Source organism: Paroedura picta, chromosome 4 (assembly GCF_049243985.1).
Source record: "Paroedura picta isolate Pp20150507F chromosome 4, Ppicta_v3.0, whole genome shotgun sequence".
NCBI classification, from domain to species: Eukaryota; Metazoa; Chordata; class Lepidosauria; order Squamata; family Gekkonidae; genus Paroedura; species Paroedura picta.
Genome location: NC_135372.1, coordinates 94,192,798 through 94,205,183, shown reverse-complemented (window position 1 = coordinate 94,205,183; position 12,386 = coordinate 94,192,798). Strand labels below are relative to the sequence as shown.

At 43.8% G+C, this 12,386-nt stretch overlaps 1 protein-coding gene across 1 annotated transcript; it reads left to right on the top strand.

Annotated features, from left to right (window-relative positions):
- Positions 1-2,660: 2,660 nt before the first annotated feature.
- On the top strand, positions 2,661-7,555 carry PIM1 (Pim-1 proto-oncogene, serine/threonine kinase). Its single transcript, XM_077334332.1, has 6 exons — positions 2,661-2,938; positions 3,080-3,186; positions 3,391-3,441; positions 3,577-3,943; positions 5,606-5,782; positions 6,187-7,555. The coding sequence occupies exons 1-6, from the start codon at positions 2,857-2,859 to the stop codon at positions 6,342-6,344; spliced, it is 942 nt and encodes a 313-aa protein (XP_077190447.1). The 5' UTR covers positions 2,661-2,856; the 3' UTR covers positions 6,345-7,555.
- Positions 7,556-12,386: the final 4,831 nt, after the last annotated feature.

Below are 12,386 nucleotides of genomic sequence, written 5' to 3'. Positions count from 1 at the left end.
CCAAGGTAACTCAGGGAAATTACTGTTTCACTGTCTCCTCTCACATTCTTTTCCCACATGGGTGTGGTGATGCTGATAAAGACCATCCAGAAGTTAGCAGGAAGTAGCAAATGTCCTTGCTATGATCCTTCAACAAATATTACAACCGGAACAATTTCCCAATTTTTGGACCACTTTTTTGCTTGAAACTCTTTCTTCTAACTTCTGGAACTCTTACATCTCTTTTCATCTTCTTTGTTAGTATAAAATAAGTTTTATAGAGTGGAAGAGTTTGGTGGGACAGCATTTTGTGGCCACTATCTAAAGGGACCAAACTATAATATTTGCAATTATTTTGTTGGTTATGCTCTATTGCATTGTACTCCTTGTTACACGGTAAAAAAATCTGGTAGTTTCACTTGTATTTATAGAGTTTCACTTTCAATTACTACAGTAATTGTTTGTTTTTTTAAGCAGCTGTTTCTCCACAAATTAAATTTTAAAATTGTCAAATCACCTTTATCATTTGTAGAAGCCTGCTTTAAAAAAAATTAAAATGGGTAGACAAAATGACATACCCACTACAAGAATAAAGGTCAAAGGATGCACATTTTTTTTACTGAAAATAGTATCAACAGTTAGACCACCTCAAAGGAGGCCATGAAATGTACTTCATGGTGTTTTCTGCCTACTACAATTACAGTATGCTGTGTACACTTAAATTCCATGTTAAAGGCATGCAGAATGGGACTTATGGATCACATGCAAATTCAATAGTCATCAACATGTAAAATGTATCTATATAGCTAGGAATGTTATGTTAGTTTCCAGAAAAAAAGAAAGATGAAGTAGATATTAAACTATTAAGCATCCTATCCTAATTCAAGTACAGAGAAATTCCCATTTTATGGCATATACAGTTTGTATCAAATATTTTAATACTCAAGATTTTGTCTGTTTTACAGGTTCACATAAACCTCATCACCTAACTTTCAGAGAGCCAGTGTGGTGTAGTGGTTAAGAGCACAGCCTCTAATTTGGAAAACATTTGATTCCCCACTCCTCTTCCACATGTGGCCAGCTGGGCGATCTTGAACCAGTCAGGTTCTTTCAGAGTTCTCTCAACCTCACATGGTGTCTGTTGTGGGGAGAGGATGGATAGATGATTGTAAGCCACTATAAGACTCCTTTCAATAGTAAGAAGCAGGTTATAAACAAAACTCTTCTTCTACCATACACATTTGCTTTAATCTTTTAATCTATCTCTACTTCTATCGCACTTTTTACTCCAGAGGCCCATACATAAAGTAAGCTTGTCAGGTGCTACCTAAGCACGTACTAAAGATCCCTTCCAAAAAACAGCAAGTTCCATGTTTCACAATGCAGTGCACTTAGGACTGCAAAATGTGCACATTGTTTTCATCTACTGCAGCATAAAATGCAAGTATAATTAGTTTACAGTGGACTAGTTTGTGTTTTGCACGTTTACTATTTATAAAGATAGCATTTTTGAGCAAGAGGCTTTATTTCATGGCTATTTCTTATATTATTCCATACATTATAAATTGTTCATTCTTAGGACAGGTATTGTGACTATTCTTTCTTATATTATGCACAGACATGCCCCAAATTGTAATGCAGTCTCCTCTTCCTCTTCCCTTCTCCCAGTCTTACAACCCACATCTAAAAATTGTGGCTCACTTTTGGGTTCTAACCCAAAAGGGTCTGAGAAGCACCGGACCAAGACAGGCCTGATTCTGCAAGGCTCTTATAAATGAAACTGAGACTAATTTCCATCCTAAGCAGGTCTGCTCAGAATCCCATTGTGGACTGTCCAGTAAGGCTTACTCTCAGGAAAGTGTTCCTAGGGATGGGGTTATAAGTACATGCTTAACCTACCAAGACAAAGGAAAGTGAGGCGAAGGTCGATTTGCCTTCTTTTTCCTGAGAGAAGACCCCTGCTTTAAACATGTGACCAAAAATAAGTCACCTTTAGCTAATATGAAATGCATAAACTACACCTGTTAGATTTCTGCCTGCTGTACGGCAGTTAGCAGCACTATCAGAGGGGAAAGGCCGTTTATATTAGCCAGATGATGATGCGTGCATGGAATGCCTGAGATAGACGGGGTTCCCCAACAGCCTCCTGCCCCCGATTGCAAAACAGCCTCGCTTCCCGCAGCCTGGCGATGCAGCGGCGGAGAAGCGCACCTGCCGAGGGTTTAGCGCGCGGCTGTCAAAGGCTGTGGCAGCCCTAAGGCTGCGGCGGATGTTGTTTGTTTGTTTGTTTGAACAGAGCCCCAGCGTCTGTGAAGAGAGGAGGCAGGAATGCGCCCCAGCGAGCCGTTTGAGCAGCCGCCGCCGCCGCCTTCAGCCTCGCCAGCATTCCGCAGCGCCCGGACAGCCCTCCTGAGCGCCCGCCTCCTCCCGCCCATTGTCTTTTCCTTTTTCCCGCCAGGTTCGCAGCCAGACGCCCTCGCCCCCTCCCCCATTCTCCGGATTCCCATTCTCGGCCCCCCTCCCCCTCTTTCTTTGGCGCCTTTTCCTTCCCGCCACGTCGAGTCCCCTCAGCAGCCCATTCTGACGGAGAGGCCCGGCGCGGGTTGCCGACAGCGTCAGCGATTGGTCGCGGCCGCGCCAATGGGCGGGACCTACTCCTGCTGGAGACCTGCCCGCCGGCTCTCCCCGGCTCCGCCCTGGCTTTGCTCCCTCCCACTTTACTACAGGCGACTGAAGCCGGGGCTGGCGCGCCACACGGGAGGGAGCAGCCTGGCCCGGCACGACCCCGCCTGCAGCTCCCGCCCGCGCCAAGACTCCAGCCCAGCAGCCGCACCAAAGCCGCTCCCGGCCTGCCTGGAACACGCGGACGGGGCGGGGATGCTGCTGTCCAAGATCAACTCATTGGCCCACCTGTGCTCGGCGCCCGGCGGGGATCTGCACCCAGTCAAGCCGCTGCCAGGTCAGCCAGGCTGCGGCGGGAAGGGAGGGGGGGGGGGTGGAGGGAGGATATAGCTTGGAGGAGTCGGGTCGGCTTCCAGAAGATTTGGGTGCGGGGATACGAGGACGGGGTGCCTGGGACTCACCCTTCTTGTTTTTGCAGGGAAGGAAAAGGAGCCCCTGGAGAAGCTGTACCAAGTGGGCCCGCTGCTGGGCAGTGGCGGCTTCGGCTCTGTCTACTCGGGCACCCGGCTAGCAGATGGCGCTCCGGTGAGTGTTTCGATGGCTGCCCAGATTTCGGGTGGAGCGCGCTTCCTTCACTCGTCGCGCCGGTGCTCTCGTTAGGCTTTCTGGAATTACAGCTTTCTCCTAACAAACCCCTTCCACCGCCTCTCATATGCCTCTTCCCCTCTTTTATTAAGTGTCTGCAGTTATTCGTGCTGGCATTGAGTCTCTTTTGTTGTGTATTTGCAGGTGGCCATCAAACATGTGTCCCGTGACCGCGTTTCAGATTGGGGAGAGCTGGTAAGTAGGAGGGGGTAAGAATTTCTGGGGTGACCTCTGTGTTTCTGCAGCTGATGATGCACTAGGTTGCAGAGATCTTTTTGCCCTTGTATTCATGGACCATTTTTTCTATTCCCTCCCATCTTCTCTGCTCAGCCTGGTGGAACGAGAGTACCCATGGAGATTTTGCTCCTGAAAAAAGTCAGCTCAGGATTTCGTGGGGTGATCCGGCTTCTGGATTGGTTTGAGAGGCCAGACAGCTTCATCTTGGTTTTGGAACGTCCAGATCCTGTGCAGGATCTCTTTGACTTCATCACAGAACGGGGTGCTTTGCCTGAGGATTTGGCCCGCAGTTTTTTCTGTCAAATTTTGGAGGCAGTAAGGCATTGCCACAGCTGTGGGGTGCTCCACCGAGATATCAAGGATGAGAATATCCTGATTGATTTGAGCAGTGGAGAGCTAAAACTTATAGACTTTGGATCTGGAGCTCTGCTCAAGGACACAGTGTACACTGACTTTGATGGTGAGTCTTGTCAATTTCCATATGTCCTGCTGAGCTAGAGAATTTCTTCTCTGAAACAGTGTGTTCCTTGCTTTTGAGTGCTCAGTAACTACCCAGCAATGGAACATGTTCTTCCTCTGGTCTATAGGACTTAGATTTGTGAGTAAAGTGCATTTATCCTTTTTGCCAATATTCATCCTGCTTTCTGGGGAAGAGATTTCCGTCTTGTTAATGACTGTAGTAGTCAAAATAACAATTATACTCTGGACCTGCAGTTTTTTTTTCTATGGTGACCATAGAAATAAAGAAATTAGACAGTAGGTCAGTTGTAAATATTTGAGGTAATGGTCACTCATACATCTGTTGGGTGTTATAGTAGACAAGATTTGTTTTTTACTTCCAGATTTGGTAGATGGCAGAGAGGGCCATGGGCCTCTCAGTGATATCTGTGTGCAAGGGGTGATGGAGATGGTAATTGTTCAGAAAAAACTGCTGTCCCTGCCATCTTGCTAAATTATTCATCTTAACTGGAAAGTTGTTTTTCGTCATGGCATGTTGTGAAATGTAATCTGGAGTATATCTGTTTACAGTCAGCTCAGTTTCCTAAGAAACACATGAGACAAGTAGGCTGTTTTTAATGTTAGGAAGAGTAGTCCAAGTATTTAAAAGCTTTACAGGGAATACATGAACTGATAAATACTAAATGTTTCTTTAAAAAAATAAGCTGTGTGTGTTGCTAACTGACTTTCTGGGAGAACCGTTGATTTTCAAAAACCATGGCTGGCTTTTGTTTAATTTTTTCCCTGCATTTGTGTTCCTGGACATTATCTGCTGTGTTGCATTTTTTTTGTTTTGTTTTTAATTTAACGGTTAATGACCAGGGATGGGCTTGCTCCTCCCCATGTCGCCCTTTTTCTGACATAGTTTTCCTGTCTGGTGGTGCCCCCTGGTGGATCAAGCAGTATTTTTTTACAACCCAAAGTTTGTAAACAAGAGTCACGTGGCTGGAAACCAGACTGAGCAACTCTGACCTCAGTATCCTTGTTTCCTGCGGGGGGGGGGGGAATCAGATACTACCAACAAAGACAGAGGGTGTATCTATGCCAAGAGCTTCTTGTAGAAGTGCAAGGATGGTGCAGTCAAAGCATCTCATAATTACCACATGCACAAGGGTATCTAACCACTCCTGTAATACTTTGTAATAAATCTTTATTGTTCTCTTAAATAGGATCATTTGGTGATTGCATAATTTTTATTTTCTTTTTTTGGGGGGAAGAGGATTTTTTAAAATTAAGGCATCTTTGGGAAGAGAATTGCTTTTTCTACCAGAAAATAATATGTTTTATTTACTTACAACTATGATGCTTCAAGGCTCTCCTTAATGATAACATAAGAGGGTTACCTAAGCATGGGACTAATCAGGCAGGCTATTACAGTGGAAAATGTGTCAGAAAAACTTTTAAAAACAATACAGAGCAACAGTAGTGCAGTTGAAGCCCAGATATTTTTCTGTTCCTTTATTCAGTGTCCAAGCACTGCAACAGATAAAGCTACAAGGGATTATCTAAATCCTGATCAAGCTGTCATGCTAAAGTTAAGGCATGGATTAAGTATATCACCAGCGGAATTCTGTAGGATCTTTTAATTCTCTTAATGATGAGATCTAATTTTCCTTTTTCTCAGGGACTCGGGTATACAGTCCCCCGGAATGGATCCGCTACCACAGGTATCATGGCAGGTCTGCAGCTGTGTGGTCACTCGGGGTGTTACTGTATGACATGGTCTGTGGTGATATCCCCTTTGAACACGATGAAGAGATCTTAAGGGGTCAGGTCTATTTTCGGCAAAGAGTTTCTCCAGGTAAGTGCTTACTGCTTTTATGTAATAGCGGGCAACAGAAGGGATGGTGGGATCTGGATGGAACATTGGATCAGTGTACACTTGGATCAGTGTACACTTTGGGTGATCAGTATATTATCCACAGAGCACTTGTTAAAGAGGTTGTATTACATGCTGCTGCTGTGAGTATGCTGCACAATTTATAAGCAGCACCTCAGCTACACAAGCTGTACTTCAGGATTTGAACTTGGGAGCTATTTAATGTGGTCCATCCATTTGATAACTGTTGTAGGGTCTCTATACCCAAGTCCCTGTATATGAGTTGTTAACATAGTTTCTTTCAAAACAAAAGTTTGAGAGATGTGCCGTGTGCTTCTTCCAGTTTTCCAGATTCTTTTGTACTAATTTTGTGCTTTCTTTTCCAGAATGCCAGCATCTTATTAAATGGTGTTTGGCTCTGAGGCCTTCTGACAGGCCATCTTTTGAAGATATTTTGAACCATTCTTGGATGCAAGATGTTCTCCTGCCTCAGGAAACAGCTGAGATCCATTTGCACAGTCTAATTCAAGAGTCTAACAAATAGCAGAGTATTTCATCTGTTTGGGTGCAAAACAGAGTTCTGTCCTACTGAGTGGGAATTTTTACAGGGACAGCATTCATCTCATTCCAGATCCAGCCTGCCTGGAAACTTTTCCAAGCCTGAAGAAATCTCTTACTGGTGTGGACTTGAATCCTAGGAGCCCACCTTGCAAATCTTGCCACTAGGTGACTTGGGCAAGTCAGTGAGTGTCCATAACCTGCTGAATGGAATCCTAGAATATGAAATGAGTGGAGCAGAGAGCTAGAGCAGAGGTTTCAGTTGGGGAAATCTAAGTATGGGAGCAGGGAGGGAGAATACTGAATGGGATTGACTACCTGTCTTCACTGTGTCACCATGTTCCTAGTGCCTTCAGTTGCAAACTGAGCTGTGCTTGGGGGGAGGGGGGATACTTGAAAGCTCCTTTACTGCTGCTGTCTCAAGATTCATCTGGGTTTTATTTTTGTTCCACCTTTTAAAAAGAACTTCATCAAAAGAGGCTTTGTGTGATACATTGGCAAACCCTAGCTGATGGTTGTCCAGTATGAACTCTGAGTTGGCTTTTGTTGCCTCTCAAAAGCCAGGGCATCCTCAGGTGCACAAACAATGCAACCCCACTGAACTGTAATTTTGTACAGAACAATACAGGAACAAAGCTTGGTGTACAGAAGATTGTAGTTTATAATGTTTTTACTTTGTTTTTTTAATTTATTTCCAGGGTTTTTTAATGAAATGTCCTAACTTGGATAACTTTTATTTATTTTATTTATGAACCATGTGGGCTTATAGTCTACATCTCACTCCTACAGCTGCTGTTCTGGTTTTCTGTTACATGCCTCCCCTCAGCACTCCTTTCCCAGCCCCTAGGTTATAGCTCCTGTCTGTTTGCTCTGATGTCTTGCCACTATATTGAAGCAGCTTGATCACCTTGTAGCTGTTTGTAAATATATCTTTCTGTGTGGCTCTTCAGCCTCCCTAAATTTTGAGACATGCTTCCACACAAGTATTGGTAGGGACAGGCTGGTGCCATGCATATGTATATAATCTTCATTTAATGAAAAGGGGGCAAAATAGCCTGGACTTCAACACTGTCAAGCTTCTATAAGTAACTTGGTGTGTAGTCTGCTCATTTTGTTAATAGCTAATACTGTACAGGGAATTCAGAAATGCTATTTTTTTTTATAATGCAGTTTTAAATAAAAAATGGAATCACTTGATATACTCAGGTTTTTGATTTTTTAAAATTATTACAAGCAGTTACGCGTCACAGATAACACTACTATATTTTGAAAGCCATCATGCTTTGCTTGAGAACTAGGAATTATGTTCATGTTTCCCAGAGACTTTGAATCTCTGTTCGTTCTTACTTTTGTGTACTCATTAAACATTCAAGGTAGGTTACAGAAAGTGATTGATTCCATGAATGGGGGCATAATTGGTTGACAAGTTTCAAGTACAATTAACTGTACCTTATACAAATTGCCTGAAATGTGAATATTTATATCACTGCATAGAATTCTGGCATAGAATTTGGATTATTAATGTGTCTAGCCAAAAGGTGGACAGTGTTCTAGATCATGATCAGAGAGACCTGAAAGAGTCAGGCAGTAGCTTTAAAAACGTCAGTGTTCAGGTACTTTGTCCACCTGCTACTGGATTTTTGAGTCCTGCTGACATGCTTACAGGTGCCTATATTTTCCAATGATTCTTGCCAAAAGCAACCCACTGCTGGAATCAGTAGAACCAAAAACAAGAATTATTTAGCAGTGGAGGCAGCAACCTTCATGTAGTGCCTAGTACAAAAGTTAGAATGGTTGGGATCGTGAAATGGAAGAATGAACATGGGTTTATTTTTTTTCCTGGTGTGGATAAAAAGGGTTGGGCTGGCAATTCAGGGTGAGAAAACACTGGGGAAAGATCTGGCCCAGATAGTCAATTCTTTACATTGCAGCTCCTGTGTTGTAGAGAGAGAAAAAAATCCCAGAATGGCAGTTCTGCCTCCCTGTACAGGTCTCTGTCCTGACTGGATTTATTTGCAATCTACTGTTGGAATTGCTTTTTATTAGGCTGTTAGGATAAGAAGAAAATTGACCAAAATCTTATTCTTTTGCCAACAATTCAAACTCAGTAGCAAAGCTGAAGACATTGTTACTAAGGATCTATGGTTATATTTTAGTCCAACCTCCCTTTAAGGCATTTAGGGTGCCTTAAAGTTTAGGCCAAGAGAAAGAAGCAGACCCAAAGTTTACACGATAAAGATTCTGGTGTTTAGCCGTGTTGGACTGGAGCAGCAGAACAAAGTTTGATTCTGGGGATAAGCTTTTGTGTACATGCACACTTAATTTTTTTTTCCTCACAGGGAGAATTTGAACAGTCTCCTCTGGCCTATTCTTGCTACTTAATCACTACATAATGGAGGACCCTCCTCATGTGCTGTTCTGTATAGATGAGCAGCAGTCGGGGTTCAGTTCACTCTAGTTGGTGAATACTGATGATGCTAACCTGATCTTGTAGGATCTCGGATGCTAAGCAGGGTTGTCCTGCCTATATTTGAATGCGAGACCTCCAAAGAAAGCAGGGATGTGATGCAGAGGCAGGCAACAGGCAAATCCAGTGATCCCTTGGATATTTACCACAGGAGATTTTCTGTTTATAGAGTGTGACTTCATGGCTCCCCCTCTCGGGGAAGCCCCAATTGCTGCTCCCAATTGTAATAGGGAAGCACTATAGCGAGGGCACAAGAAAGGCTGCTGCAGGAGAACTGGCAAAATTCCCCCCTCCCCCACTGCAAATGTGGGTCATTTTGATGGGTTATAAATAACTGTAACTGAAAATATTTGCATATTGGCCATTTTCCATAGCTGAAAAATGCAGTGTACCCAATGAAAAGTAATTTGGACATTCTGCCTTTTATAGTTTTCTCAGGTGGTGGGGTCATGTTCTGGTAGTTTTTGCTCCTAACGTTTCATCTGCATCTGTGGTTGGTTTCTTCAGAGGCCTGTCACAGCAAGATGGGTATCTCTATGGCCCATTATGCACGACCGCCGAAACGGCGAATTTGGGTCACATCGAAAAAGCGGAGGGGGAAGACGCGACGCATACCGGTTATACACGGGGCGGGGCGCGACGGCGGCAAAACCCAGAGTAACCGATTATGCACGCGCCGATCCGGGCGCCGCTTCTGGTTGCGCCCCGCTCACCCGGAAGCTGCGCTTTCTTCCGCGTTTCACTGACGCGGCTTTTTCGGCGGCATGCACCGAAGCTGCAGCCGGTTGCAGCCGGCTCCGTGCGTTATCCGTGATTTTAGTCGCCGCCATTCCACCCCGAATGTGCGCTAAAACCCCCGTGCATAATGGGTCTTAGTGGCAATTTGAATTTTTGTCTGTTTCTTATAATATAATCATGACTTTGTCAAGATCCTCCCCCACTTTTTTAGCAAAATGATATAATTTTGCCAAGTTTTCTGAACATTCCTGTGGCTAGTGATGCCCTTACAGCAGGTGGTGGCATTCTTTTGAGCCTTGGATTCATGATATGTATTTCCTTGTTCTGATACAGCATGGTTTAGCTATTACAAAAAGTGTTTGTTAAGAGGTTGTTTTTCCCCACTGTAGGTGCTCCCAGTGTTTTTCTCCTGCCCCCAAATGTCTCAAATGCTTTGTAACCACATCCTCTTATCCTGCATTTGTTTACTACATACTCCAGAGTTAAGCTTCTCACTGCTGCTTTTGTTGTGGTGTAAACTCATGTGATTCTCACAACTCTACCAATTCACAAGCAGCCATAGACCAAACATGCATGGCTTGCTGTTTGTTCTTTTACTCTTTCATATGTAGCATTCTAGTTGCAGTGTGTCATTCCAAGTATATTGAAGGCCATCTACACACAAATACGTTTAAGTTGCCTTATCAAACTGTTGGTTCATTGCATCAGTATTGCCAAGCAATCCGGCAGCAGCTCTTCAAAGTCCCAGACAGGAGTCTTTCACAATCACTGGGACTCTCTGCTTAATGCTAGAAATCCAAACAGACATTTCTGAGACATCTGGCTTGTTTAGCCTCTGCTTGAAGACATCCAGTGCTGGAGAGCACTGAAAGCCAAATACTGTTTTTCTTTTTAGGAAATTTTTGCTAATGTTCAACCAAAATCTACCCTCCTATAACTAGTCCATTACAACTAATCTTCTCTGAAGCAGCACAGAACAATCCTTGTGACAGTCTTTCAAGTATTTGAACAGCATGATCATATCTCACCTCTGTCTTCTGCAGGATATATAACCTGCCCCCCCCCCCAGTCCTTCCTGGGTACCCCAATCAAGATTTACATTTTGAGTACAGTTCAAATTTGTGTTTCCGCCTTCCTTTAAACACTTTTTTTTTTAAAGGGGGAGGCTTTAGCTGGTGAATTTTTTTTTGCTTGCTTTGTTATTTTTCTTTGCTTCTCTTCTGCTGTGAATATTTGCTCTTGCAAGCTTATAAAACAATGCCACAGGTGACTAGAGAGTGAAATAAATCACACCATTACACTCTTACCAGGGGCAGCTCTAATGATGGGAAGTGTAGCAGTTTCTACCACTCTTGTTCTTATTCTTTTCCCTAAATAGAGTAGCTAACACTTTTAGCAATAATTTGGACAGTCTTGGCTTCTCCAGCCCTAGGAAAATGAAGAGAGGATGGGAAAGGTCAGTTAGCAGAGCAGCCAGGCGGTGGCTGTGAGTGGCAACTTCTGAGTTGCCACTGATTCTTACAGCCACATTTTCAAAATAGCAGCTGTCAGTTTTTATTCTCTGCTGCTGCTATGCACCTCCAAACTGCTTTGGTTCCGATTGTAATTAGAAATGGGTTCTCCCTGATAGCAGCTCAGTCATGAACTTAATCTTAGAACTGTCTCAGGCAATAGCAACCACAATTGTCCACCACCTCTGCTATGAGTGGGATGATTAATTATGTGCATTTTGATAGTGCCCCATATTGATTGCTCATACACTAGTAAAATAATAGCTCTGAGAAATTGCAGTGGAGTGCCAAAAGCTGTTTCAGGTTGTTGAGTTGCACGTGAGCACTCAGTTCTTGGTAGAGTGAATGGAAGTTACCATAGAACAAAAGTATTGTAAAAATAGATGTATAGTTGGATCTGCAGTTCTACATAAATTTGTTGAATACTTTTAAGTGTACAGAGGTGCTCAGCAAGCTTTCCAAGTATAGATTTTGAGCTTTCAGTGCCCCCATGTTGTTAGGTGCGAAGTCATGTCCGACCCATTGCGACCCCATGGACAATGATCCTCCAGGCCTTCCTGTCCTCTACCATTCCCCGGAGTCCATTTACGTTTGCACCTACTGCTTCAGTGACTCCATCCAGCCACCTCATTCTCTGTCATCCCCTTTTCTTTTGCCCTCGATCGCTCCTAGCATTAGGCTCTTCTCCAGGGAGTCCTTCCTTCTCATGAGGTGGCCAAAGTATTTGAGTTTCATCTTCAGGATCTGGCCTTCTAAGGAGCAGTCCGGGCTGATCTCCTCTAGGACTGACCAATTTGTTTGCCTTGCAGTCCAAGGGACTCGCAAGAGTCTTCTCCAGCACCAGAGTTCAAAAGCCTCAATTCTTTGATGCCCAGCTTTCCTTACGGTCCAACTTTCACAGCCATACATTGCAAATGGGAATAATTGACTCACAGCAGCCTTGACTAAATGCACTTTTGTTGGCAGGGTGATGTCTCTGCTTTTTAGGATGCTGTCTAGATTTGCCATAGCTTTCCTCCCCAGGAGCAAGCGTCTTTTAATTTCTTTGCTGCAGTCCCCATCTGCAGTGATCTTGGAGCCCAGGAAAATAAAATCTGTCACTATCTCCATTTCTTCCCCATCTATTTGCCAGGAATTGAGAGGGCCGGATGCCATGATCTTTGTTTTCTTGAGGTTGAATTTCAAGCCAACTTTTGCACTCTCCTCCTTCACCCGCATCAACAGGCTCTTTAGTTCCTCTTCACTTTCTGCCATTAGAGTGGTATCATCTGCATATCTGAGGTTGTTGATATTTCTCCCTGCAATCTTGATC

Bases quoted from the DNA above. Each gene is read 5' to 3' on its own strand.
- PIM1 (XM_077334332.1), top strand. From the start codon at position 2,857: ATGCTGCTGTCCAAGATCAACTCATTGGCCCACCTGTGCTCGGCGCCC. The intron at 2,939-3,079 runs GTCAGCCAGGCT...TTGTTTTTGCAG, and splicing joins CCCAGTCAAGCCGCTGCCAG to GGAAGGAAAAGGAGCCCCTG. The intron at 3,187-3,390 runs GTGAGTGTTTCG...GTGTATTTGCAG, and splicing joins GGCTAGCAGATGGCGCTCCG to GTGGCCATCAAACATGTGTC.